The 27,749-nt window shown below is 42.2% G+C and overlaps 1 protein-coding gene and 1 long non-coding RNA gene across 9 annotated transcripts in view; one reads left to right on the top strand and one right to left on the bottom strand.

Moving 5' to 3' along the window:
* Positions 1-1,165: 1,165 nt before the first annotated feature.
* LOC122692682 lies at positions 1,166-26,205 on the bottom strand. Its single transcript, XR_006340706.1, has 4 exons — positions 25,996-26,205; positions 8,761-8,766; positions 3,784-3,790; positions 1,166-1,179 (listed from the first exon to the last, which is right to left on the bottom strand). It is a non-coding gene; the product is annotated as an uncharacterized LOC122692682 (long non-coding RNA).
* Positions 12,535-27,749, top strand: part of LOC122692669 (zinc finger protein 211-like) — a 52,539-nt gene continuing 37,324 nt past the window's right edge. For 3 of the 8 annotated variants that reach the window (XM_043900469.1, XM_043900464.1, XM_043900471.1), the window contains exons 1-2: positions 13,918-14,045; positions 25,222-25,348. In XM_043900469.1, the coding sequence (XP_043756404.1) occupies positions 13,938-14,045; positions 25,222-25,348 (235 nt within the window). In that variant the 5' untranslated portion in view covers positions 13,918-13,937. Of the gene's footprint in view, positions 12,776-13,917; positions 14,046-22,406; positions 24,101-24,800; positions 24,999-25,221; positions 25,349-27,749 lie in introns of those variants that run through there. The other 5 variants (XM_043900470.1, XM_043900466.1, XM_043900467.1 and 2 more) reach the window with 4 other exon arrangements.

Here is a 27,749-nt window from a genome sequence, read left to right as displayed (position 1 = left end):
ATTGGATAAACGTCGCTCCTCCGTAGCGCAACACTTCTGGGTGATGTAGTTCTAAGTCCTCAAGGAAGAATGGTCCACACCTGAAACATCGGGGCAGAAAAAGCCAAGCTGAATTGCAAGGAGAGCTGAAAAGTGACCTCTAGGGCTGGAGAAGGAATTCATCCTTCCTAAGGGAGAGGGAGAACCATTAGAACATGTAGCCTTTTTGTCGTTAGGCACAGATTTGATTGTTGTTGAGACTGTGGATCTGGTCAGAAACTCTGCAGTGAGATCTGGGAGGGAGGTGAGGGGCTAAAGGCGGAAATGGAGATTTTGTTCATACTGCACAAGGTCTTAGACTTTGGCATTGGTGGGGAGTAACCATGCGGAATCCGACCTGGTTGCCCTACTGTCGCCACTCAGGTCCCTGTGAAAGGTTGTTGCTGAACGATAAGACGCTGGGATTCTTGGCCTCTGGAGGAGAAGAATTCAATCCGGGGCCAGAGATGAGGCTGGATCGCTCAAAGCTTTTGTGTAATAAAATTTTATTAAAGTATAACGGAGATAGAGAAAGCTTCTGACATAGGCGTCAGAAGGGGGCAGAAAGAGTACCCCCCTGCTAGTGTTCAGCTGGATGTTATATAGTCACTAGCAGTCTGTTAATGAAAAGAAAGGAATGTCTTAAAACGCAGAATGCACGAGGTCCCTCATCCATAAGATGCATTTTGGGACTCTCTATTGCCTAAAAGAATACACTAATTATCTGTGTAACTGAATAGAATCATAAATTCTATTATGCTTATTGGGGTATGACCACAAGTCTGTTGATAATTGTCCATTGTTAACTACCTAGGCTTAAGGCATATGAATGACGGGTTAACTTTGATTGCATCTTTCTTTTCCTTTGTTCAGACTAGTTTCAGGGAATTTGGGGAGGTGGGTTTGGGCACTTAGGGTATATAAGGTTTTCAGAAAAACTGGTCAGGGTCCTTGGCTAAACAGAGACTCTGCTGTGGGCCCGCTGGTGTAGTAAACTGCACTCCACTATCTGCATTGTCCTTCTGGGTGAGTTTGTTTCCCAGAACTTGTGGCTACAACAATATATCTCAGCATGAGAAGACTATGTGTTGCTTTTGGATGGAGTAAACTAGTAGTCTATAGGTGTCCATATATCCAGTTATATCAAATACGACTGAGCAACTGAACTGAAGTCCATTTTCATATAACACTCTGTGGGTTCCTGGGTGATTTGAATACCTTATGTCAGGTGAGTGTATGCTCCTCGGTTCTGTCTCGTCACAACAAAGGTTTGGAGCGACGGACATCAAAGCCCTCGACGCATTACAGCTCTCGGGTCTTGGACAGACCGTGTTATAGCTCTCAGGTCTCAAACAGACTGAGTTATAGCTCTTAGAGAAAGCAGTGTTACAGCTCTATTTTATTTACAAGATAGCAGGAGAATCCATCCTCGAAGCGTGAGGGCAAGCTAACCCAAAGAAGAGAGTGGAGGAGCCCGCCAGCCAGCGTAGGGTGGGGCGGTGGGGGGTTGGGGGGGGGGGGAGGCGGGGCGCATGCATGCAGGGGAGAGGGAGAAAGAAAGCTCTTTGGATCCTCCTTTTACGTGTTTTTCCTTTCCCCTGGGCCTGCCCTATGCAAATTGGGCTTAGGCAGGAGTGCTGTTTGTTCTACCTGAGGTCTTCACTCTGGTCCTCCGACCTTCCTTTGTTCTATTTTCACAGGCTTTTCCCTTCCTTGTCTTTTAGCCACCGCCATTTTGGACTCCTGTTTCCTATTCTAATTACCTAACACCTTATAATTTTTAAAACTCCTAATTGCTTTCTCTCTTCCTTTTTATTATTTTTCTCAATTGTCCCTCTGCCTCCACAGAGGATTGGTTCCGGGAGTCCCTGCCTATACTGAAATCATTGGCTGCTAAAGTTCCATAGTCAGCTCTCTGATTCTGAAGTTTTTGCATTTATGATTCTTTCAAGTATAGATCCTATAGTCATCTGTATTTATTGAAAAATATCCATGTTAAAAAAAAATCCATATATGAGTGGACCCAAGCTGTTCTAACCCATTATTAGATCCAGGATTAACTGTACTGTATGATTATTCTAACATGTTGAATATTTAAAATAATATCAACAACACCAAACCCAGATACAGATTAACAATTGATACTTGCCAAAGAGGGGGGAGGTCCATTGATAAAATAAGTGAAGGGTGTCAGAAGTGATAGATTTCTACTTATAAGATGATTGAATTTTTGACGTGGAAACGGAGAGCGGCGAGTGGAGGTCCCAGCGTAGCGTGAGTTTCTGTCTTTGGTTTCAGACCTGCCTTCTCTCAGCCTGCTTTTCTTTGTACCCCGGGTCTGAGGGTCGTACTGACTCTAAATCCCCGCTCCCGCCTTACCACCCCCAGCAAATTCAGACGTCTCTGTAAGCGGCGAAGGGGCGCCTGCCTTTTGCTTTCAAGTCCGCACTGAAGCCGGTTCGTGCTTTTGAAACACTGGAACGCTGCGTTTCGCACCCTTTTCCGGTTTAAAACCGTTTACTGACCTCACTGACCCTTCTACCCTTTCTACACCACATACAATTCTATTAAGCGAGGTGGTGTATTCGCTCCATGTTCTTCAGCCTCTCCTTCTCGGGCCCTGGAGGCCTCGCTGGCCGCCCCGTTCCCGGAGATGCCGCGTTCTCTCCCTGGTCCAGGGATTCTGGAGAGCCCGCCCCGCTCCTGAGACCCCAGTTCCTTCCAGCCCCTCTGTCCTCACGTCTCCTCAGACCTTCCCCTGATCCCTGGTGGCGGGAGGTGACCTGAGCCAACCACGTGACACCCATGGTTCTTCGGCCTCAAATACCGGCCGCTGGAATTTGGCTCTTGCGGGAAGGTCTTTCTTAAAAAAGAAGAAAAAAAAAAAAAAGATTGAATTTTTGAATGTAATGCACAGCATGATGACTCATTAACAAAACTGTATCTTATATTTAATTAATTAATTATTTATTTATTTAGATGAGTCGCTTGTGGGATCTAGTTCCCTGACAAAGGATAGAATCCTCATCCTTACACTACAGTGTAAGTGGAGAGTCCTAACCACTGGACTGCCAAGAAAGTCCAAAAACTATACTGTATATTCAGAAGTTTCTAAGAGAGTGGTTCTTAAAAGTTCTCAGCATGGGAAAAAAATTGTGACTCTGTTAACTAAACTTAATTTGTTAGTTAGTGCAGTGTATGTGTGGTACTTAGTCGCTCAGTTATATCCAACTCTTTGTGACCCGAAGGACAGTAACCTGCCAGGCTCCTCTGTCCATGGAATTCTCCAGGCAAGAATACTGGAGTGGGTAGCCATTCCCTTCTCCAGTAGATCTTCCTGACTCAGGGATTGAACCCGGGTCTCTTGCTTTGCAGGCAGATTCTTTACCATATGAGCCACCAGGGAAGCCAATATCAGATCATGTTATACAGTTTAAAGAAATATAGTGTTCCATTGCAGTTATATGTCAGTGAAATCTTTTAATTCTCTGATGCTCTCACTTTCTCTATGAAACCCAGATTTTTTTAAAAGTATTTATTTTTATTTATTTTGGCTGCACAGGGTCTTAGTTGCAATATGTGGGATCTAGTTCCCTGACCAGGGATTGACCCCAGGCCCCCTGCATTGGGAGCATGGAGTCTTAGCCACTGGACCATCAGGGAAGTCTGAAACCCAGATTTTTAATTGATGTCATTTTTCATCTGTCTAAAGAATTTCCTTTATTATATTCCCACAATTTTTCTGTGTCTAAGAAAGTATTTCACCATCACTCTTAAAGATTAATGTTACAAAAAAAAAAGATTAATGTTACGGATATTAAACTCTAGATTGGGGATGTCCACCCTCCCCAAACCCCATCATAATCACCACACCCACTGCACTTTAAATATTTTAACTCCACTCCATTCTTATTTGCCTGATTGCTGAGGAAAATTCAAATATAATTGTTTTTGTTGCTTCTCTATGAATAAGGCATTTATTCCTGTGGCTTCTTTGAGGATTCTTTTTTATTTCCTGCATTTGAATGTGATAGACCTACCTGTAGGTTTTTTTTAATTCATTCTGTCTGATGGTTTGTGAGCTTTGTGGATCTATGGGTTGGTATCTAACATTAATTTGATTGAAGTTTCTCCATCATTATTGCCTCAAGAATTTCTTCTGTTCTTTTTTCTTTTTCTCTTTGTCATGTTTCCATATGTGTATGTTAAACCTTTTGCAGTTTTCTCACATTTTTGAATGTTCCGGTGTTTTCCATTTTATTTTATGTCATTTCTTGTTTGCTTTTTAGTTTTGGAAGTTTATACTAAGAGAACATCAAGCTTAAACATCCTTTACTCAGTTGTGTTCAGCCTGTGAATAATATGTGCATCACAGTCATTCTTCATTTCAGTTACAGTGTACTTGACTGTAGCTTTGTTTTTTGGTCCTCTGTTAGAATTCTCATTTCTCAACTTACATTGTCCTTCTGGTATTGTATGCTGTTTTCTTTATTCTTTAGCAGAGGTTAATTAGCTTATTCATAATTATTTTATATTTCCAATGTGATCGTCTTAACATCCATGTGATATCTGATTCTGGTTGTGAATCTTTATCTCTTCAAACTCTGTTTTGTGGGACACTGCAGTTATTCAGTAGGCTCCATAGTTGCAAAAGTGTTAGATAAATTAGACTCTGTAGGTACAATTATTAATATGTTTTGGTGAAGATAGAGTCCTAAAATTCCTAAATTCTATCCACTGTCCATCCTTTTCCCTGGATCCACTGGATTTTTTAAATGTAATATTTAAATGTCATATATTGTGTACTGAGTTCCTCTGAGCCAGTGTTACCATTCACCCATCCTGACTCAGTTAGAAGTTGTATAGTTTGTGTCCCATGTAGTCTTTCAGCTTGCAATGGAGAATCCTTGGGGCTTTATGGTACGGACATCACTCTGGTCTCAACATAAAGTGCTCAGAGGTACCCTGGGGAAATGAACGGCAGCTGGGTGAGGGCTTGATATCAGGTCTGTGTTCAAGTCATACCAGAAAGAATGACTTTCTTCCTTTGGACAAGTGTCATGGTGCCATTGTCAGTGGCTACAAATCACTTCTCACATCTTTGTCTATTCTTGACCTTTTGTCAATTTGTCATTTCTACTACTTCCCAGTTTTAACCTCACTGCAGCCTACGATTCCTGCAACTGCTTCCTCAATTTGACTCCAAGCCTATTTCTGAACATACTCCTGGGCAGTGGTTCTTTCATGTGTCCAACACGGACTTCTGATGTCATCCCTTCCTCCAAAAAAGTCAACAAGGACTTCTCTACCACTTATTTGTTTTCAGGTTCTTGGCATGGAGTCCAGGATAAGGAGACACTTTTGGAACAGAGTGAATTGCAGAAGAAGTCTCACAGATGAGTACATCCAGCACAGGTTTGCCTCCTGAGAAGGTCCAGCTGTGTAAGATGTGCATCTAGTCTTGAGAGACATTTTACATTTGGCTGAAGAACAAGGAACAAACAGCAGGCAGAAAACATGTGTATGTGGGTCATGTGGGAAATAATTCTGTTTCACTGCCAACATTCAGCACCACCAGAAGCAGCATGTTGGGGAGAAATCCTGCCAATATGATATGGGCAGACCTACATTTAAAAATTTTATTTATTTATTTATTTGGCTGTGCTGAGTCTTAGTTGTGACACTTAGTATCTTTTAGTTGCAGCACATTTTACCTAAGCTGGGAGATCAGTAACCATAGGAAAATCCACACTGCAGAAAAGCCATATCAGTGCAAGGAATGTGATACATCTTTTACCCATAAGTACTCTTTCATTGAACATCAAAGAACTCATACTGGAGAAAGGCGTTATGAGTGTAAAGTATGTGGCTTTCATTATCATCAGGGCATTTACAGGGGAGAAAGGCTATATAAGCCTGGAGAATGTAGGACATCCTTTAACCAAATCCACCACCTCAGTTCCCATAGGAAAATCCATCTTGGAGAAATTTATGAGTGCAGTGAATGTGGGAAATGTTTTATTGATAGTTCAAGTCTTCATTGTCGTCAGAGAGTTCACACTGGAGAAAGGCATTATGATTGCAGTGAATGCAGGAAATCTTTTATTAGTAAATCCAGTCTCTTTGTTCATCAGAAAGTTCACATTGGAGAAAGAACATTATGAATATCCCAAATATGGCTGGCTATGACTTTGAAGGAGTTTAACGTTGTTCAGTTCAGTTCAGTCGCTCAGTTGTGTCCGACTCTTTTCGATCCCGTGAACCGCAGCACGCCAGGCCTCCCTGTCCATCACCAACTCCCGGAGTTCACCCAAACCCATGTCCATTGAGTCGGTGATGCCACCCAACCATCTCATCCTCTGTCGTCCCCTTCTCCTCCTGCCCTCAATCTTTCCCAGCATCAGGGTCTTTTCAAATGAGTCAGCTCTTCGCATCAGGTGGCCAAAATATTGGAGTTTCAGCTTCAACATCAGTCCTTTTAATGAACACCCAGGACTGATCTCCTTTAGGATGGACTGGTTGTTAGAAGGTGCAAAGAATCTCTGCATCAAATGGACCCTTTCTAGAGAGGAAGAACAGAGACACAGTATCATCTGTTTGTGATCTCGGCGATCTTGGCACAATGGATATGGATCTGGGATTCAGTGTTGCCTGGTTCAGGATTTGGGGAGTCTGGTCATTTCACTCCTCTGCTGCCCCTCCCCACCGCCAAGTTTGGGGACTGAAAGAACACCTCCATCCTAACACTTCAACACTCCCACCCCTACCCCATAAACCCTGCCAATACCATAGCCAAACCAATGCTGTGAGGGACTTACACAAGTGCCCACTACTGCCAGACCTTTCATGAGAGTGGTTCCTCTACACTCCATGTGTTCACTGACTTCTACCCCTCAGTGCAAGGACTCTGTCTCCTGTGTCCTGACCATGAACTACACACACCTTCCTGCCTTACCACCAGGGACTCCAGCTTCATTTCCACCCTTGCATGTCACCCTCCTGCTTGGGAATTTCCTCACAGGGACAGCCAGGCATTCCAGACTGGGTCATTGGTATCACCCCAGACTTCTTCACCACCATATTCAATGTTTGGTTTCCAAGGTCCTTTCCATCTTCATATACAGACTTCAGCATATTCCTTGTTGTTGCTGATTAGTTGCCCAGTCATGTCCAACTCTTTGTGACCCCATGGACTGCAGCACACCAGGCTTCCCTGTCCTTCACCATCTCCTTGAGCTTGCTCAAACTCATGTCCATTGAGTCGGTGATGGCATCCAATCATCTTGTCTTCTGTCATCCCCTTCTCCTCCTGCCTTCAGTCTTTCCCAGCATCAGGGTCTTTTCTAATGGTTTGGCTCTTCACATCAGGTGGCCAGAGTATTAGAACTTAAGGTTCAGCTTCAGTCGTTCCAATGAATATTCAGGACTGATTCTTCTAAGATTGACTGGTTTGATCAGCATGTTCCTATTACTCCATTATTTAGTTGACCCACAGATGGTTCTAGTCAAAGTGAGGGACACTGAAGGAATAAGAGCGTCCACTGTGGTCCTCACATGGCCTGGTTCCCAGGTTCTTCCTCTTGTCCTCTTTACTGATCTTCTCGCTGCTCCTTCCATCCCCACACCCTTCCATAAATGTAAGAATGTAAGTCACCAGATGATTGTTAAGCAACAAGTACTTGCCTACCCATTTTTGGGACCCACACTAGGCCCAGCTATCTTTTTTCTTTATTTTTAATATTTACTTTTAATTGGAGGATAATCACTTTACAATGTTTTGCTCGTTCTGCCATACAACAATGTGAATCATCCACAAGTATAAATATGTCCCTTCCCTCTTGAATCTGCATCCCTTCCCCACACCCAGTTCCACCCCTCTAAGTTGTCACAAAGCACTGGGTTGAGCCCCTAGTTCTATACAGCACCTTCCCAATAGCTATCTGTTTTATGTATGGTAGAGGATATTTCAGTTCTATTCTCTCCATTTTTCATATCCTCTCCTTCCTCCAGTGTTTCCGTAAATTTCTGTCTGTGTCTCTATTCCTGCCCTACAAATAGGCTCATCAGTACCATTTTTCTAGATTCCATGTATATGCATTAATATATGACTTTTTTTTCTTACTTCACTCTGTAAAATGGGCTCTAGGTTCATCCACCTCAGTAGAACTGACTCAAATTGATTCCTTATTATGACTGAGTAATATTCCATTGTATACATGTACCACAACTTCTTTATCCATTCATCTGTCAGTGGACATATAGTTTGTATCCATGTCCTAGCTATTGTAAATAGTACGCAATGAACAATGGGGTCCAAGTTTCTTTCTTTTTTTTTCCATTTATTTTTTTTAGTTGGAAGCTAATTACTTTACAATATTGTAGTGGTTTTTGCCATACATTGACATGAATCAGCCATGGATTTACATGTGTTCCCCATCCTGATCCCCCCTCCCACCTCCCTCCCCATCCTATCCCTCTAGGTCTTCCCAGTGAATCAGCCCTGAGCATTTGTCTCATGCATCCAACCTGGGCTGGTGATCTGTTTCACACTTGCTAATATACTTGTTTCAATGCTATTCTCTCAGATAATCCCACCCTCGCCTTCTACCATAGAGTCCAAAATTCTGTTCTATACATCTGTGTCTCCTTTTCTGTCTTGCATATAGGGTTATTGTTACCATCTTTTAAAATTCCATATATATGCGTTAGTATACTGTATTGGTATTTATCTTTCTGGCTTACTTCACTCTGTATAATGGGCTCTAGGTTCATCCACCTCACTAGAAATGACTCAAATTGATTCCTTATTATGGCTGAGTAATATTCCATTGTATAAATGTACCACAACTTCTTTACCCATTCATCTGTCAGTGGACATCTGGTTTGCATCCATGTCCTAGCTATTGTAAACAGTATGCAATGAACACTGGGGTCCATGTTTCTTTTTGAATTATGGTTTTCTCAGGGTCTATGGTGGGAATGTACATTGATATCGCCATTATGCAGAACAGAATGGAGATTTCTTAAAAAGCTAAAAACTACCACATGACCCAGAAATCCAGCCTACCTTAAACTCTAAGACTGAATGCATGCTGACACCTCCAATGAAGACTGTAATATAGCAGTATGAAATCATTATGATTTTAGTTGCATTTCTCAGGATTTTTGATGTTGAGTGTTGTTGGTTTTTAATGTCTCTTTTCCTGCGTGTCTTGTTTGGATATCTTTCTGTTCCTATCTTTTTGCCTACTTTTATTTTGTGGGATTAACCCATTTTCCCTTTCTGTGACAAAGAGGAGAGCAGGGAAACAACAAAGATATCTGTGACATTTCACTTATTCTTCAATAATGTGAGTGTCTCCTGCATGGAATTTGAATTTGGAATACTGAGAGAACATGGTTCTCATGTTTTCCTCAATTTCTTTGCTATACATAATGTAATGATCAAATACATTATACACATTTAAGATAAATGTATACTACTAACATAAGCTACCTCAATCTTAAGTGCAGACATTCAGTTACAAAGTAAATCCTTTTTTGATATTTAGCTTAATATTATATTTAGCTTAATATTATATTTAGCTTTATATTATAGTGTTTGCCAATTTCCATGAGTGTAAATACTTCCACAGCCAATGTCGGATTGCAAACATAATGTTACTGAACATGGAGTTGGGAAGCATTGCCAGTAGTGCACCAATGTATACTTTCCCCCCTTACAGGTTTGGTAGCCAAAAATAACTTTCAAGAATGCTACCATAGTTGAATGATCATATGGTGACAGGTTTTGCATATTTTAAAAATCATTTTATGGTTGTGTAGTAGACTTAAATTTTACATATTTAAAATGTAAATTTCAATATTCTGATACTTTGTGTATACTCCTCAAACCAGTTTCTACCTGCCATTTTAATTCATCCTCAACATTAAAATTACTGATGTAAGAGCATATTCCACTTTTTATTTATGTATTTTTTTATATTCCACTTTTTAAAATATATAATTTTATTTATTTTTGATGGTGCTGGGTCTTCATTGTTGCACAGGCTTTTTTCTAGTTTCTAGTTGTGGTGCAAGGACGTCTCATTGCAGCGTGCTAGAGCAGGGCTCTAGGGCACTCGGGCTTCAATAGGTTTTGCATATGCGCTTAGTAGTTTTGGTTCCCAGGCTCTATACCACAGGCTCAATAGTTGTGACCTCTGGTATTTCCTGGACCAAGGATTGAACCCTTGTCTCCTGCATTGGCAGACACAGTCTTTACCACTGAGCCATGAGGGAAGCCCACTACTTTTGTGATGACTATTTTCAAATGTTTATATAAATGGAATGACTATTGGGTCCTACCCCTTTGTGAGATCATTTATCACATTATCAGGCAAGTGTATGCTCCTTGGTTTTTGTCTCGTCACAACAAAGATTTGGAGTGATGGACATTAAAGCCCCCCTCGGCGTCTCACAGCTCTCGGGTCTTGGACAGACCGTGTTATAGCTCTTAGATAAATCAGTGTTACAGCTCAGTGTTACAGCTCTATTTTATTTAGAAGACAGCAGGAAAATCCATCTTCGAGGCATCAGGAAAGACATGAAGAGAAGAGAGCCCCAGTGTGCACGAGAGAGAGAGAGAGAGAGAGAGAGAGAGAGAGAGAGAGAGAGAGAGAGAGAGAGAGAGAGAGAGAGAGAGAGAGAGAGAGAGAGAGAGAGAGAGAGAGAGAGAGAGAAAGAGCGAGCAAGCTTTGGCTCCTCTTTTTATGTGTTTTTCTGTTTGTTTCACCTGAGGTTCTCACTCTGGTCCTCAGACTTTCCTTTGTTCTATTGTCCAGGTCTTTTAGCCACTGCCATTCTGGACTCCTTTTCCCTATTCTAACTACCTAACAATATCATGCATTTTTTGTGTATGTTTTTGTAACATCATGTCATCTGGAGTGTGAGTAGTTTAAGAAACAGAAAGTTCTAGTTCTAGGTTTTATGTGGTGGACTGGTTGGAGGCACAGTGGGACAGACAGAAAAGTTGCAGGAGCCTGAACCCTGTTTAGTAGGAATTTGCTTGCTCGCTCCTGGCCCTAGAGCCTGGCAGAGTGAGGTCTGCTTTATCAGCAGCTGGTTTCCAGTGAGCAGGTTCACATATACCCCAGCCAAGGAGAAGATATGCTCTGGCTCCACTGACTCCATGCCCCAACATGTTGCTGGATCTGGTGCAGTCAAGACCAGGGTAAGGACTTGATTTTGGGGAGCAAAGTCAAGTTCCAGGGCAGAGCCCAGGCTGGGCTGTGGTGGCCATTGTTGGCAGTTACTCCATGGATGCATGAGGAGCAGCCCACATTTTTGACAGCTGCTTAGCCATAGTTTACCCACCCCCAGCATACCTTCAGAGAAGCCACCCTGGCCCTGCCTCCTCCCTGTGGAACTGTGCCAGGCAGGGCAGGAGTGGCAGAAACTGGAGACACTGATCAGCTGTGAGGGACAAAGGGGTCTAGTCTTAGAGTCGGGATAACATATTAATAATCGCTCAGCCTGAATACCAAAGAAAGAGCCCAGAGACAAGGACAAAGACATCACAAGGTCCAGGAGAGACACACCACCGTGGTCAGACACAGCAGGCAGGATGTGGCGGTAGGCTTTTTTTTAACTGGGGAGGATAGGGAGGTTACTTGCTTTAGAGGGAATTGAGGTGAGGTTGGCTCATCAGTTGACACGGAAACCAGGAAAAAAGCAGGCCACTCACAGTCTCTGAGAAACTCAATGTGAAGTAATTACTATCTAATGACAAAAACAAGGACTATCTGGGGCTAGAGCAAGAAGGTAGGTATTGACAGATGAGGCTTTATTGTTAAGTGAAAGTTCAGGCAGGTAAGTAGGGTATAGGTGAAGCGGACTGGTGGGGCAGGAAATATACAAAGAGGAAGAATACAGCCATTTTGGGTGTCCTGATTATCCATCATTGTTTCTCACTTAGTTGCACACCATCACTGACTATGCAGGCAAGACAGCCTTTTCTAAGTGTTTTCCCTCTTGTTCAGCTGTAGCAGGCCTGCCCAGTATCAACTTTCCACATTCCCAGTCAGAATCCTGTAGTCTTTTTTTCTTTTCCCTGACCATAATTTATAGATGACTTGAGCACTTCAGGCTGCATGCATTTCAAGAGCAATAAGATAATGTTTTCTTACTTCCAGTTACCAGAGGATGTCAGCTGGATTATCCCTACACTTCAGTGATCAGTATGATTAAAGATTTAAATTCTATGAAGCACCCACCCCTATTTCGTCATCGACTCCCCATGTCTTTAATGAGGACGGAGGCCCCCGACACGTGATTTCCCAGCGCTCCTCCCAGTGCTGCTTGGCTTTCCTCCTTGGGCTCCCAGTGTGGCGCCATTCCTTGAGGCCTTGGCACTACATTACCCAGAAGAACTTGCGCTAAGGCGAGGTAGAGCCCTTGAAAATTCAGAAGCTGCGCATTTCCTGGAGGCCGAACATCTGGCAGTGTGACTTCCGGCGCGTTTATTTAGACGTTTTGTTTGTTGTTGAGACCGTGGGGCTGGTGATAAGCTTAGTAGTGAGGAGTTTGCTGGGAAGTGAGGGGCGTAAGGGGGAAGCGGAGCCTTCGTGCACACTGCACAGGGTCTGTTCTTAGGGTCGGGGAGGTCACCTTCTGCGGGGAGTTATCGTACCGAAACCGACCTGGTCGCTCCACTTTGGAAGCTCCGTTCCACCCACAGGCTCGGATGGCGGCGGCTTTGCTGCCGGCGCCACCTCAGGTAAACGCTCTGCCCTGCCCCCTTTGCCGTCAAAATATGAATGCCCCGTGTGAGAGCGCCTGCTCAGGTCGCTTTATCTCAGGGCCCTCTTCCACGACAGGGCTGAAAGCCTCTTGCAGGCCTTCACGGGTGATGTCCTTATTTCCGAGGACCTGTATAATATGTGAGTGAGGCTTTGAGGTGCAACTGAAGCAGGAATGTTGGGGAACCTCAGGTCAGTCCAACTTCTGTGAGGAACAAAGTTTGCGGGCAGGCTTCACCTGGAGTGGCAAATGAGAGATTATAATTTCCTGCATAGACCCTCTGGAAGCGGTGAAGAGTTCTGAGCACAGGAGGAACGTCATCTGAATTTAGTTTTTTTAAAATTAGGCTCCAAAACTGTTCAGTGAAGGAAAAGTCTGTTGGTGGGTGATGATTAATTTGAGGCAGAGGGAATTTCTGGCTTTTCCTTGCTCACAACTCGTAAGAGGTAGTACTGAGGATGGAGTCACGAAGAAGACCTTAGCCAGCCACCGTGCCGTTCCCAGGGCTCTGGTCCCAGGCACAAGTCCTGGGAAAGTTGGAGCCTCTGGAGCGTCACCCAGGTCACCTTCCTCCATGGCCTGGCGGTTCCCACAGATTTCCAGGACTGCAGAAGCATTTTTGGTAAATGGAGGTTGTCCCTGTCCCTCAATTATTCTCAAGCCGATGCACACATTCTTTGTATTTGAGAAGGGTTTTGAGGCTCTTCACCTGCCATTTACCCAGACCCTTGGTTTGGGAACCCTGGAGAACCCCACGTTCAGGGTCCTGAATGCAGGCTGGGGTTTGTTGAGGTGGTTTTTATTTTCCATCATCAATGGGAGGAAGTGTGGAACTGGTCATTTTTAATGTGAGGCTGAACTGGTTTAGGTAAGTCCGGGTATTTTTTTTTTTCTTGGTGGGAATAAACAGTAGGGAAGAGCAGGATTTTGGCTTGAAACGACTACCTGTGTTTTCTGGAGCCAATGGGAGGGTCAGATCAAAGGAGGGAGGTTTTTTTTTTAACCCCAGGTTTCAAGAGGCCCCATCTGACTGGGAAGTGGGGGAGATGTGCAAAGAATTTGGATGGTGGTTTTTCGGGAGTGAGTTTGTTCATTGTTTTATTTGTCCCTATTGTACCAGGGCAGTGTGACCTTTGAGGATGTGGCTGTGTACTTCTCCTGGGATGAATGGTGTCTTCTTGATGAGGTTCAAATACACCTGTACCTTGATGTCATGCTGGAGAACTTTGCACTTGTGTGCATGCTGGGTAAGGCCTGCACACCCACCTCCTTCCTCTGAGCTAGGCTCTGCCTTTCTCCTTTTCCCCTGGGGCAGTTATGTCCTTCTCACATATGGACCATGGGCACTACTTTCTCAAAATGCTGAGTTATGTCCTGTGGTTAGTATAGCTAGGAAGAGTGCAACCTCAGTGCCAGAACACCTGTATCCCCAAATTTGCAGTTCAGGATTCAGGGTCAGTAGTTTTTTTGTTTTTATAATTTTATTAAAATATTCTGTTCAGTTCTCAACTTTATGTTAATTTTTGCTGCACAGCGTAGCTACTAAGTTTTTTTTATACACACACATACACACAGACATGTATATATATTCCTTATTCGTTTCCCTTATGGTTTATCACAGGTATTGAATATAGTTTCCTGTAATATGACATCAGGACCTTGTTTACCCATGCTATGTTTACTAGTTTGCATCTGCTAATCCTATATTCCCAATCCTTCCCTCACTTACCTCCCTCCCACTTGGCAGACACAAATTTGTTCTCTATTCCTGAGTCTGTTTCTGTTTCCTAGGTATGTTTATATGTAGATATGTTGTGTCATATTTCAGATTCCATAAAGAAGTGATATCAAATGGTATTTGTCTTTCTCTTTCTGACTTACATCATTTGCAAATATTTTCTCCCAGTTTTTATGTTGTCTTTTTTGGTTGCTTTTGTTTTTAGAATACTTAAAAAAAAATTTTTTTTTGGTTGCATTGGGTCTTTGTTGCTGGGAGGATTTTCTCTAGTTGTGGTGAGCAAGGTTTACAGGTTGGTTTCAGTACTTGTGACCTGAGGGTTTAGTTGCCCTGTGGCATGTGGAATCTTCCTGGACCAGGGATCTTATCCGTATCCCCTGCAGATATATTCTTAGCCATTGGACTGCCAGGGGATTCTTGACATGGATTTCGTTTATTGATTTTTGAATGCTACATTATCCTTGTGTACCTTGCAATAATCCCAGTTGGTCATGGTATATAAATTTTTTTTTCTTTACAGTTTTTGATTCAATTTACTGATATTTCATAGCATGTGGATCTTTTTTTTTTTTTTTTCATACATATCATCAAAACTTTATTTTTTTTTTCTCTCCTTATTAGTTCTTTTTTTTAAATTTATTTAATTAATTTATTTATTTTTTATTTTTTTATTATTATTATTTTTTTTTTCCAGTGGGTGCATGTGGATCTTTTAGTTGAGGCATGTGAACTCTTAGATGCAGCATATGGTATCTAGTTCCCTGACCAGGGATGGATTCTGGGCCCCTTGCTTTGAGAGTTAGTAGTCTTAGCCAGTGGACCACGAAGGATATCCCACCTCTTTCATTTTTTTTCCCTTTTCTTTCATTTTTGATATTATTAATTTGTGTACTGCCTCATTTTCATAGTTAGACTGACTAGAATCCTTTTTATATTATTAGTCATTTTAAATAACAAGGTTTTTTTGAGCTTTGTTGATTTTTCTATATAGTAGTTTTAAAAGGTAAAAGCACAGATAATTGATTTTAGGTCTCCTTTTGTAATATGTTCATTCAGTGTTATAAATTGCCTTATAAACACTGCTTTCACTTACTTTGAGAAGTGTTGTGTTTATTTGAAAGTACTTAAAAAGTTTCTTCAATTCAGTTTAGTTGCTCAGTTGTGTCCGACTCTTTGCGACCCCATGAACCTCAGCACGCCAGGCCTCCCTGTCCATCACCAACTGGAGTTTACCCAAACTCATGTCCATTGAGTCGGTGATGCCACCCAACCATCTCATCCTCTGTCATTCCCTTCTCCTCCTGCCCTCAATCTTTCCCAGCATCAGTGTCTTTTCAAATGAGCCAGCTCTTCGCAGCAGGTGGTCAAAGTATTGGAGTTTCAGCTTCAACGTCAGTCCTTCCAATGAATATTCAGGACTGATCTCCTTTAGGATGGACTGGTTGGATCTCCTTGCAGTTCAAGGGACTCTCAAGAGTCTTCTCCAACACTACAGTTCAAAAGTATTAATTCTTTGGCGCTCAGCTTGCCTTATAGTCCAACTCTCACATCCATACGTGACTGCTTGAAAAACCATAGCCTTGACTAGATGGACCTTTGTTGACAAAGTAATGTCTCTGCTTTTTTTCTTTTAATGTCTCTGCTTTTTAAATGCTGTCTAGGTTGGTCGTAACTTTCCTTCCAAGGAGTAAGCGTCTTTTAATTTCATGGCTGCAGTCACCATCTGCAGTGATTTTGGAGCCCAAAAAAATAAAGTCAGTCACTATTGCCACTGTTTTCCCGTCTATTTGCCATGAAGTGATGGGACCAGATGCCATGATCTTGGTTTTCTGAATGTTGACCTTTAAGCCAACTTTTTCACTCTCCTCATTAACTTTCATCAAGAGGCTGTTTAGTTCTTCTTCGCTTTCTGCCATAAAGGTGGTATCATCTGCATATCTGAGGTTATTGATATTTTTCCTGGCAAATTTGATTCTGGCTTGTGCTTCTTCCAGCTCAGTATTTCTCATGATGTACTCTGCATATAAGTCAAATAAGCAGGGTGACAGTATACAGCCTTGACGTACTCCTTTTCCTATTTGGAATCAGTCTGTTGTTCCATGTCCAGTTCTAACTAACAGTTTTCTTAACATTCCTTTTTTGGGACTACTTCTCTGACCCATGTTTTATTTGAAAATGTATAATTTAATTCTCAAAATTTTGGGAATTTTTTCAGCTATCTTTGTGTTGCTTATTTTTTTTTTTTTGAAAGTTGCTCAGTCATGTCCAACTCTTTGTGACCCCATGAACTATATAGTCCATGGAATTCTCCAATCCTGAATACTGGAGTGGGTAGCCTTTCTCTTTTCCAGGGGTTCTTCCCAACTGTGTTACCGATTTTTGTTATAATTCCACTGTGCTCTGAGAAAAGACATTGTATGATTTCAGTTGTTTCAAATTTGTTAAGGTATGTTTTCTGACCTAGGATGTGGTCTATCTTGTGAATGTTATATGTCAGCATGAATATACTATTGTGCTGATTTTGGATGGAGTATACTTTAGGTGTCCTTACATCCAGTTGATTGATGATGGTACTTTTCAGTTCAACAGCATCCTTACAGAATTTCTGTTTGCTGAATCTGTTCATTTCTGGTAGAGGAGTGTTGAATGAAGTCTCCAACTATTATAGTCTCCAACTATTATATCTGTTTCTACTTGTAGGTCTGTTTTGCCTCACATTTAAATATTCTGTTGTTAGGCATTTAAATGTTTTGAAGGATTATTTTGTAATCTGAAAAACTGACCCCTTTATCATTGTGTTATTCTCTTTATCCCTGATGACTTTGCTTGTGTTAAGTCAGCTTTGATATTAATATAGTAACTATTTCTTTTTTTTTTTTTATTATCTTTTCCTCTTTTTTTTGACTGTGAGACATGTGGGATCTTAGTTCCATGGCCAGGGATTGATCTTGCACTCCCTGCATTGGCAGTGCAGTGTCTTAACCACTTGGCTGTGAGAGCCACATCCAGTCCTTGTGTCCTGGACATGGTGAGAGCAGCTGCTACTTCAGTTTAATCCCAGTTCATGTCCTGAACATGATTCCATGGACTGCCTCTTTCATGTATCAGATATACAGTTGTGATGATGTCATTCCCTCCAATAAAGTCAACCTGTTTGTTTTCAGGTTCTTGTCGTGGAGTCCAGGATGCAGAGACATGTTCTGAACAGAATGTATCTGCAGAGGGAGCATCACAGATTAGGGCTCCCAGGGCAGAATTGTCTCCTGAGAATACCCAGCCCTGTAAGATATGTGTCCCTGTCTTGAGAGACATTTTACATTTAGCTGAAGAGCAAGGAACAAATAGGGAGCAAAAAGAATACATGTGTGGGGCATGTGGGAAACAATTCTATTTTACTGCCAATGTTCAGCATCGCATTGGAGTGAAATTCTGCCAGTGTCATATGGGAAGACCTGCATATTTGAAAAGCTGTACAATCCATGCAGCAAGGAATCTGTCTACCAACATGGAGATTGGGAATGACTTACTGGCCTACATGGGAGTTCAGAAACAAACCACTAATACCAGGATGCCACAAAACAACAGTAAGAAGTATGATGCTGTTTTTCACAGTGGAAAAATTCATCAGAGCTGGGGAGGAGGCAAGATAGTCTCCAACCCCACAGACATGCTTGTTCAGGATGAAGAAGCCCTCACTGGTGAAGGATTTTGTGAGTTCAGCAAATGTAGGGAAGCCTGCACCCAAAGAAATAGCCTTATTCAGCACCAGGAAGTTCGTGCCAGAGAAAGGTCTTATGAATGCAGCCATTCTGGAAAATTTTTTACCCACAAATCTGGCTTCCTTGCAGGTCAGAGATTTAACTCTGGAGGAACGCTATATGCCTGTCCTGAATGTGGAAAGTCATTTAGCCAAAGGAGGTACCTCAGAATCCATAGAAAAATCCACACTGGAGAAAAGCCTTATAAATGCAAGGAATGTGGTAAATCTTTCATCCAAAAGGGGAGGTTAATTGACCATCAGAGAGTTCACACTGGTGAACGGCCTTATGAGTGCAGTGAATGTGGAAAGTCTTTTGTTGCTCTGCGTGGCCTCCAGTATCATCAGAGAGTTCACAGTGGCGAGAGGCCTTATGGGTGCAGTGAATGTGGGAAATCTTTTATTGCTAAATCTGACCTCCATTATCATCAGCGAGTTCATTCTGGAGAAAGGCCTTATGAGTGCAGTGAATGTGGGAAATGTTATATTGATAAGAGAGGTCTTCAGTATCATCAGAGAGTTCACAGTGGAGAAAGGCCCTATGAGTGCCGTGAATGTGGGAAATGTTTTATTTTTTCAAGTGGTCTCCGGTATCATCAGAGAGTTCACAGCGGAGAAAGGCCCTATCAGTGCAGTGAATGTGGGAAATCTTTTATTGTTAAGAGAGGCCTCCAGAATCATCAGAGTGTTCATAGTGGAGAAAGACCTTATGAGTGCATTGAATGTGGAAAATGTTTTATTGATAGGTCACGTCTTCATCGGCATCAGAGAGTTCACAGTGGAGAAAAGCCTTATGAGTGCAGAGAATGTGGGAAATGTTTTACTGATAGGTCAGGCCTTCATCGGCATCAGAGAGTTCACACTTCTGAAAGGGCTTAAATATTGGTAACTCTTTAGCCAGAGACAGCTTCTACATATCCATAGGAAAATCCACACTGGAGAAAAGTCTTACAAGTGCAATGAATATAATACATCTTTTTTTCCAAAACTGGAACATAATTGTACATCACAGAGTTCACAGTGGAGAAAGGCCTTACGCCTGCACTGAATGTTGGAAATCCTTTAGCTGAAGGAAGTACCTCAGTACCCATAGCAAAATCCATAGTGGAGAAAAGCCTTATCAGTACAAGGAATGTGATAAATCTTTTACCTGTAAGTACTGTTTCATTGGACATCAGAGAATTCATACTTTAGAAAGGCCTTATTAGTGTAATGTATGTGGTAAGTCTTATATATTCTGTCTGGCTTCCATTATCATCAGGGCAGTCACAGAGGAGAAACACTGTATATGTGCAGTGAATATAGGACATCCTTTAACCAAACCCACCAACTGAGTTCCTTTAGGATAAACCACGCTAGAGAAAACCCTTACGAGTGCAAGGAATGTGGTCAATCATTTTCCTGAAAGTGCCACTTGATTAGCCGTCAAGTAGCTCACACTGGAGAAAGGGCTTTATGAATATCGCAATATGACTGGCAGTGACATTGAGGGATTTGAGGTAGTAAGAAAGTGGGACGTACCTATGCAGCAAATAGACACTTTCTAGAGAGGAAACTGAAGCATAGAGATGCTGTATCATGTTTGTGATCTCTTTGCAATGGACACAGATCTGGGATTTAATTCCAGGTAACCTGTTTCAAGATTTAGGGAGTCTGGTCATTTTACCTCTTCCTGCTCCCTCCAGGTTTGGAGACTGAAAGAACACCTTGTCCATCCTGACACTTCTGCACCCCTCATCTCCTGCCTGATGAGCCCTGCTTATACCCTAGCCTCACGCTGATTATCTTTTTTCTGAAAACCAACATTGATGACTTTCCTGCAGATTCTTCCATTTAGCTACTCAACCAAACCAGTGCTGTGATTCAGTTTTTATTATTGCTATCTGAGAAAGAAGGGACATCCATCTCAGAGAGGTAGAGGGCTTTTCATAAGGGCTCTCTATTGTCAGACCTTTCGTGAGAGGGATTCCTCTACACTGCACATATACGCTGGTGGCTTTTCTGCTGCTCAGAGCAGGGACTCTTATATCCTGTGTTCTGACCATGAACTATGCACACCTGATGCCTGCATCACCACCAGGGGTTCCAGCTTCATTTCCACCTTTGCATAATTCTTGCAAACACTCTCCCCTTGCAAGTTCTTCACAGGGACAGCAACACTAAGCCAGGGACTCCAGACTCACTCATTGGGTCACTCTACATTTTACACTGGCTTCACCACTTTGGGATGTGCCTGTTGTCCCATTATGCAGTTGACCCACTCATGTTCTAGGCAATGTGAGGAACACTGAAGAACTAAGAGCATCCTCTGTGGTCCTCACATAGCCTGGTCTCCAACATTCTTCCTGTTAACCTCTGCATGTCCTGTCACTTCTCCTACCCCCACTCACTTTGAAAAGTGGAAGTTGCTTGCCCAGTAATGATTGTTAATCAGTAAGAACTTGCCCCCCCCCCCCCCCACATCATTAGGAAGCACAGTTGATGAACATTTCTAAAAAAATATTTTTGTTTGGAAACTTTCTTTACAGTACTTTGGTTCCTTTCATACAATGACATGAATCAGGCATAAGTATCTGTATGTACCCTCCTTCTTGACCATGCCCCCCCCCCCCACTCCATCCCACCTCCCTTATGTTGTCAGAGAGCACTGAGTTGAGCTCCCTGTGTTATACTGCAACTTCTCACTAGCTATTTTACACATGGTAATTATATATTTCAATGATACTCTGAATTCCTCTCACCCTCTCCTTCACCTGCTGTGTCCATAAGTCTCTTCTCTATGTCTATATTTCTGTTTTCTCCCTGCAAATAAGTTCATCAGTACCATGTTTCTAGATTCCATATGTGTGCATAAGTAAACTATATTTGTTGTCCTTTTTTTGACTTTGTATAATGGGCTTTTAAGTTCATCCACCTCACTAGAACTGACACATTGATTATTTTTTATGGCTGAGTAATACTCTATATATATACCACAACTTCTTTATCCATTCATCTGTCAGTGAGTGTCTCGGTTCCTTCCATGTCCTAGCTATTTTAATATTGCTGCAGTGAACATTGGAACACGTGTATTTTTGAATTATGGTTTTCTCAGGGTATATAGTGAGAGTGGAAATTGATATAAACATTAGGGAGGACAGTATGGAGATTTGTTAAATGTAGGAATAAAGCTACCACAGGACCCAGAAATTCAATCTATGTTAAAATCTAAGACTGGATGCATGCTGATACCTCCAGTGAAGACCATGTAACAGCAGTGTGAAATCATGATTTTAATTGCATTCATCAGGATTCTTGAGGTTGAGTGTTGTTTCTTAATTTCTCTTTACCTATGTGTCTTGTTTGGAGATCTTCCTATTCTTATCTTTGCCTTCTTTTATGTCCCCATTTTCTCTTTTTTTGATGAATAGGAGAGCAGGTAAACAAGAAAGACATCTGTGAGAGTTCACCCATTAGCCAGTAATGTCAATGATGTCTGCACAGAATTTGGAATACTGAAAGAAAATGTTCTCGTGTTTTCGTCAATTTCTTTAGTATGCATGATGTAATGAGCAGATACATTATACACATTTAAGATAAATCTGAATTTTTAACATAGGCTATTTCAGTCTTAAGTGCAGACATTAAGTTACAAAGTAAGTCCTATTTTATAATGTTTGCCAATTTCTGTGGGTGTAAATACTCCCATAGTCAGTGTCAGATTGCCAGCATAATGTCACTTAACCTGGAGTTGGGAACCTTTGCCAGTAGGCCACCATTGTGTACTTCCCCCTTTTACAAGTTCAGTATCTCTATATATAATTTTAAGAATTTTACATTACTTGAATGTTTATAAAATGACAGGTATTGGATATTTGTTTTAAACATTTCATTGATGTATAGTTGACTTAAAATAAATTTTACTTATTTAAAATGTACGTTCTGATACTTGTGTACACACCTTGAAGCAGTGTCCTCCTGCCATTTTTAATTCATCCTCAGCATTAAAATTACTGATGCAAGAGCATATTCTACTTTTAAAAATATATAATTGTATTTACTTACTTATTTTTGACTGTGCTATATCTTTATTCCTGTGCAGTCTTTTCTCTAGTTGTGGAGAGCGGTGGCTTCTCTTGTTGCACACTACCGGCTCTAGATCATGGGCTTCAGTCATTGTTCCCAGGCTCTAGAGCACAGGCTCACTAGTTGTGGTGCATGGGCTTAGTTGCTCTGGGGGCCTGTGGGATCTTTCTAGACCAGGGATCAATCAAACCTGCGTCTCTTGCACTGGCATGTGGGTTCTTTACCACTGAGCTTTGAGTGCAGCCCACCACTTTTGTGAGACTATTTTCAAATGTTTATATAAGTGGAATGATTATTGGGTCCTTGCCCTATGTTATATCATCTATCTTATCATGCAAGTTTTTTGTGTTTTTGTAGCATCATGTACTTTTGTGTTTTTTAAATTTATAGTCCCAGGTATCATGTCATTGCATACATCTTAGAATGCATTTGTAAACTAAGAGAGCCCTTAATGTAACTCCAATAACTTTATTGCACATGAAAGTATTCTAAATATTGCTGCATGTTAGCCCAACAGGGGACACAGTGGGACAGAGTTTGAATGCTGACCACCCTTCCATTGCGGCTGGATCTACAAACTCATGTACCAGGGCACAAAGAGGGATGAGATATGAGATCTTGTTGGAAGATACAGTGGGAATTTCAGACCCAGCACAGCAGGTTTGGCCAGAGAAACACACAAACACTCTAGAGAGATGTTGGGACAGGCGTGTGAGATGGATGCCCAAAGTTCTGGGCTTGTTACAATATGGGTGAAAGATTGAGTTCAGTGTTACAGTAAAGACAGCTGAGAATTTATACTCAAGAAGAAATGTTAGGGGACAGTGGATGGAAAAACACTGGCATGAAACACCATAAGGGCTGTTCTTTGCAAGCTGACTTAAGACTCTTGCCATAGAAATCAGATAAGCGTAGGAAACAGGTGTTTGACTAGATATCAATGTGGGAGTTATACTTGCTAAGTTGCTTTATCTCTTGTTAGGCTTCATCAAGCCTGTTAGATACCAACTTTCTGCATTCCCATTCAGGGTATTGTAGACTTTTTTCTTAAATGACTTCAACACTTCAAGCTGCATACATTTCAAGAGCAATAGGATAATGTATGTTTACTTCCAGTTACCAACGGATGTCAAGTAGGGTTGGTTTCAAGGAGTCTGAGATTATGTCTATAACACTTAAGTGATCAGTAGCATTAAATAATTAAAAGTAAAGCATTAAAGGATAGGCTGCTCTGTAGCACCCTATTTTCGTTCCCTCATGGGGCCCCCATCCTCTTTAGAATTGTGGAACCACCCTCCTTCACCTCAGGTGATTTCTCTGCGATCCTCGCGGTGCCGCTGAGCTTTTTCCCTTGGGGCTTCCAGAGTGGGGCGCAATTGCTCGAGGCTGTGGCACTACATTACCCAGAAGATTTTGCGCTAAAGCCACCTTCAGCCAATGAAAATCCAAAGGCGGTGCATTTCTTAGAGGCGGAACATCCGGTAGTGGGACTTCCGGTGTTTCGGTGGCTGACGTTTTGGTCGCTACTGGGACTGTGGAGCTGGTGAGAAACTCCGGAGTGTGTTGTTGGAGAGGGAGGTGAGGGACTAAGGCGAAGTTGGACGCTTTGTCCGTACTGCGCAGGGTTGCAGGCGTCGCCGTCGGCCGAGAATAACCGTGCCGAGTCCGACTCGGTTGTTCGAGTGTTGTCGCTCCGCCCACAGGCTACTATGGCGGCGGCTGCGCTGTCGGCTCTACATCAGGTAAACGCTTCGTGCTCCGGGTTCTCCCCTGCCCATTTCCTCACTGAAATACTGTTGCCCAGAGTTAGAAGCGACTGCTCAGGTCGCTTTATCTCAGGCCCCTGGTTCAGAATATGGAGGCCTTCGGAGGTGGTGTCCTTATTTCTGAAGACAAGTGTAATGTGTGGGTGAGGCTTGGATGCAGCTGAAGCAGGATCCTTGGGGAATCTATAGTCCATACTGTTTCGGTGAGGAGCAAAGTTTGAGGTCAGGCTGCAGCTCGATTACTAGATGAGAGGTTGTATTGTACCTTTCTTCTTAGGGCCTTGGGAGCCGTGGAGTTTTGAACAAAGGAAGGACACGATCTCGTCGAGCTTTTAAAAGTTCTCCAAAGACTGTTCAGTGGAAGATAAGTCTGTAGGGAGTGATGAGTACTTTGAGCAGAGGGAAGTTGTGGCTTTTCCACGGTAGCATATGGTAAAGGGTAGCACTGATGATGGAGTCACAGAGGAGAGGTTAGCCAGTCAGCTGAGGCTCCCTGGCCCTGGTACCAGGAAGCGGCCCTGGCACCAGGCAGCGGCCCTGGCATGTCCTGAGTCCTTGGAGCACCGCCCTGGTCACTCTTCTCCGTGGCTTTCGTGTTCCTGCAGATTCCCAGGGCTGCAGAAGCACTTTTAGTAAGTAGAAGTTGTTCCAGTCTCTCACTTGTTATCACCCCTAGGCGCAAATTCTCTGTATTTGAGTAAGGTCTTGGGGCTCTTCACCTGCCATCCTACCAGTTTTTTGGTTTGGGGACCTTGGGAACCCCATGCTTGGGTTATTGAGTACAGGCCTGCTCTGTGGAGGAAGTATGGAACATTACTCCTGGAACTCCTGTCAGTCCATGGAAGTGCTTTGAGGTGAAGCTGAGCTGGTTTAGGTAAGTGCAGGTCTCCTTTTTTTCTGGTGGGAATAAGCAGCAGGGAAGAGCAGGATTTCAGCTTCAAATGACTGCCTGTGTATTCTGGAGGCAGTGGAAGGTTCAGATCAGAGGAGGTTTCCAGGGGGTTACATCTACTGGGCTGTGGGGAGATACATGGGGAAATAGATGGTGGCTTTTCAGGAGAGACTGTTCATGGTTTTATTTGTTCGTGTTATACCAGGGCAGTGTGACCTTTGAGGATGTGGCCATGTACTTCTCCTGGGAGGAATGGTGTCTTCTTGATGAGGCTCAGATACAGCTATACCTCGATGTCATGCTGGAGAACTTTGCACTTGTATGCATGCTGGGTAAGGCCTGCACACCCACCTCTATCCTCTGAGCCAGGCTGTCTTTCTCCTTTCCCCTAAGGACAGCTCTTTACTCCTCACATCACCGCTTTTTTAAAGTGCTGAGTTATGTGCTGTGGTTAGTATGTCTATGGAGAGTGCATCCCTACTCCTTAGTGCCTGAACACCTGTAGCCCAAAATTGCAGCTGAGGATTCAGGGTCAGCAGTCTTTGTTTTGTATTTAATTTTATTGAATTATAGTTAATTTACAATTTTGTTTTAATTCCTGTTGTACATTAGGTTCTGCTGGTTATCCGTTTTAAATACAGTACATGTCAGTCACAAACTCTCTAACTATCCATGCCCTTCTCCTTTCCCCTCTGGAAACAGCAAGTTCATTGTCTAAATCCTTGAGTCTGGTTCTGTTTCGTAAATAAGTCTGTATGTATCAGTTTTTTTTTTTTTTTAATTTTCTTTGAGTGATATTATATGATATTTGTCTTCCTTGCCTGAGGTCCTTTCTCAGTGACCTGGTTTAAAGAAGCCCTTCCCTGGAGAAGGAAATGGCAACCCACTCCAGTATTCTTGCCTGGAGAATCCCATGGACGGAGGAGCCTGGTGGGCTACAGTCCACGGGGTCGCAAAGAGTCGGATATGACTGAGCGACTTCACTTTCAGTTTCAACCCTCAGCTGAGACAACTTTCAGCTCTTGTGTTTGCTATTGATTGTTTTCTTGAGTTCTCAAAGACCTGTGACCATATTTTTTTTAAGTTGCCTGTTTTCTAATTGCATCACTTTACACGCTGTTGTCTAATAATATGTGGTATTTAGAATGCCTTCTTAATTATTTTGAGCAGCCATTGCCTGTATTTTCTTAGCACCTCGTTGATTTTCTTACGTGAACTCATCTGACAGGGAAATGCAGCTTTTTTGTTTGCCCTCTCTGCATACTGGACCGTCTGAGTCAGTGTTCTAACTAATCCCTGATGGTCTCTGAGCTACTGTTCTACCAGACTCAGTAGTTATGTGCTTCAGGAATTTTTCGGTAGAATTGGTCCTATTAGGAGACTCTTGGTGTCACCTTTGTTATCTTAAAAGCTGGTCCCTTCGCTGAGGCTCTTAATTTTTTGAAAACTTGATTCTATTTCAGCTGAAAATTGGCAAGGCTATTTAAAAAATTGAGGGAAGCCGTTTAAGAAATTGAAAAGTAATCGCAAACAACATTGGGTAGTTGTGACTTTCAGATCTGTATCAGTTGATTTTTGTGCTCTTTTCCCTGTGTACGTGGTGGTTCTATTTTTCTCCAATAAAACTTTTTATTTAAAAAAAAATAAAAAAAATAAAAAAATAAAGAAGCCCTTCCCCAACACATACACACATTAGTCACTCTCTGGGACGTTATCCTGTTCTAAAAGCACCTTTGAGGTGTCCTGGTTGTTTGCTTACTTGTTTATGATCTGCCTTCCCCACTTAGAGTGCTAGTATCCGAGAGTGCTTTTATACCTGCTTCACAGCTGTGTTCACAGCCTGGAAGAGTGCCTGCTGTATAGTAGGTGCTCAGTGTAATCTGGCACATTAACTGGTTGAGTCGCTTTTCCAGTGAACAGATAGAAATATGTTGTTTCTTCCCACAGAATACTTTCAGTTTTGGTTGGTTTGAATCTATTTTAGTTTTCCTAAGTTTTTATTTTGTAGCAGGTTATAGCCGATTAACAATGTTGTGATAGTTTCAGGTGAACAGGGAAAGGACTGGGCCATCCATGTACAGGTATCTGTTATCTCCCAAACTCCCCTCCCATACAGGCTGCCAGATAACATTGAGCAGACTTTTGTGTGCTGTATAGTAGGCTCTTGTTGGTTATTCATTTTAAATACAGGAGTGCGCACATGTCCACCCCAAACTCCTTAACTATCCCTTCTTGCAGTCCTTCCTCCTGGCAGCCATTCTCTAAATCTGACTCTTTGTGTTTTGCAACTTCATTTGTATCATTTCTTTTTAGATTCTACATATAAGGGATGTCATAACTATTTCTCCTTCTCTTTCTGACCTAACTTTTCTCAGTATTGACAATCTCTAGGTCCATCCATGTTGTTGCAAATGGCATTATTTCATTTGTTTCAGTGGCTGAGTACTATTCCATGGTATATAAGCACCACATCTTCTTCATCTATTCATCTGTCGACAGACATTTAGGTTGCTCTCATTTCTTGGCTATTGTAAACATTACTGCAAGGAATATTGGGGTGCATGTATTCTTTCAAACTATGTTTTTCTCTGGATACAAGTCCAGGAATGGGATTGGTAGATCTTAAGGTAACTCTTATTTTTCTTGTTTTAAGGAACCTCTGTAGTGTTTTCCATAGTGACTGTACCAATTTACATTCTCACCAGCAGTGTAAGAGGTTTCCTTTTTCTCCAC

This window comes from Cervus elaphus, chromosome 4 (genome assembly GCF_910594005.1).
Source record: "Cervus elaphus chromosome 4, mCerEla1.1, whole genome shotgun sequence".
Classification (NCBI taxonomy): domain Eukaryota; kingdom Metazoa; phylum Chordata; class Mammalia; order Artiodactyla; family Cervidae; genus Cervus; species Cervus elaphus.
Note: the sequence above shows the minus strand (reverse complement) of the source record. Positions and strands in the feature narration are given on the sequence as shown.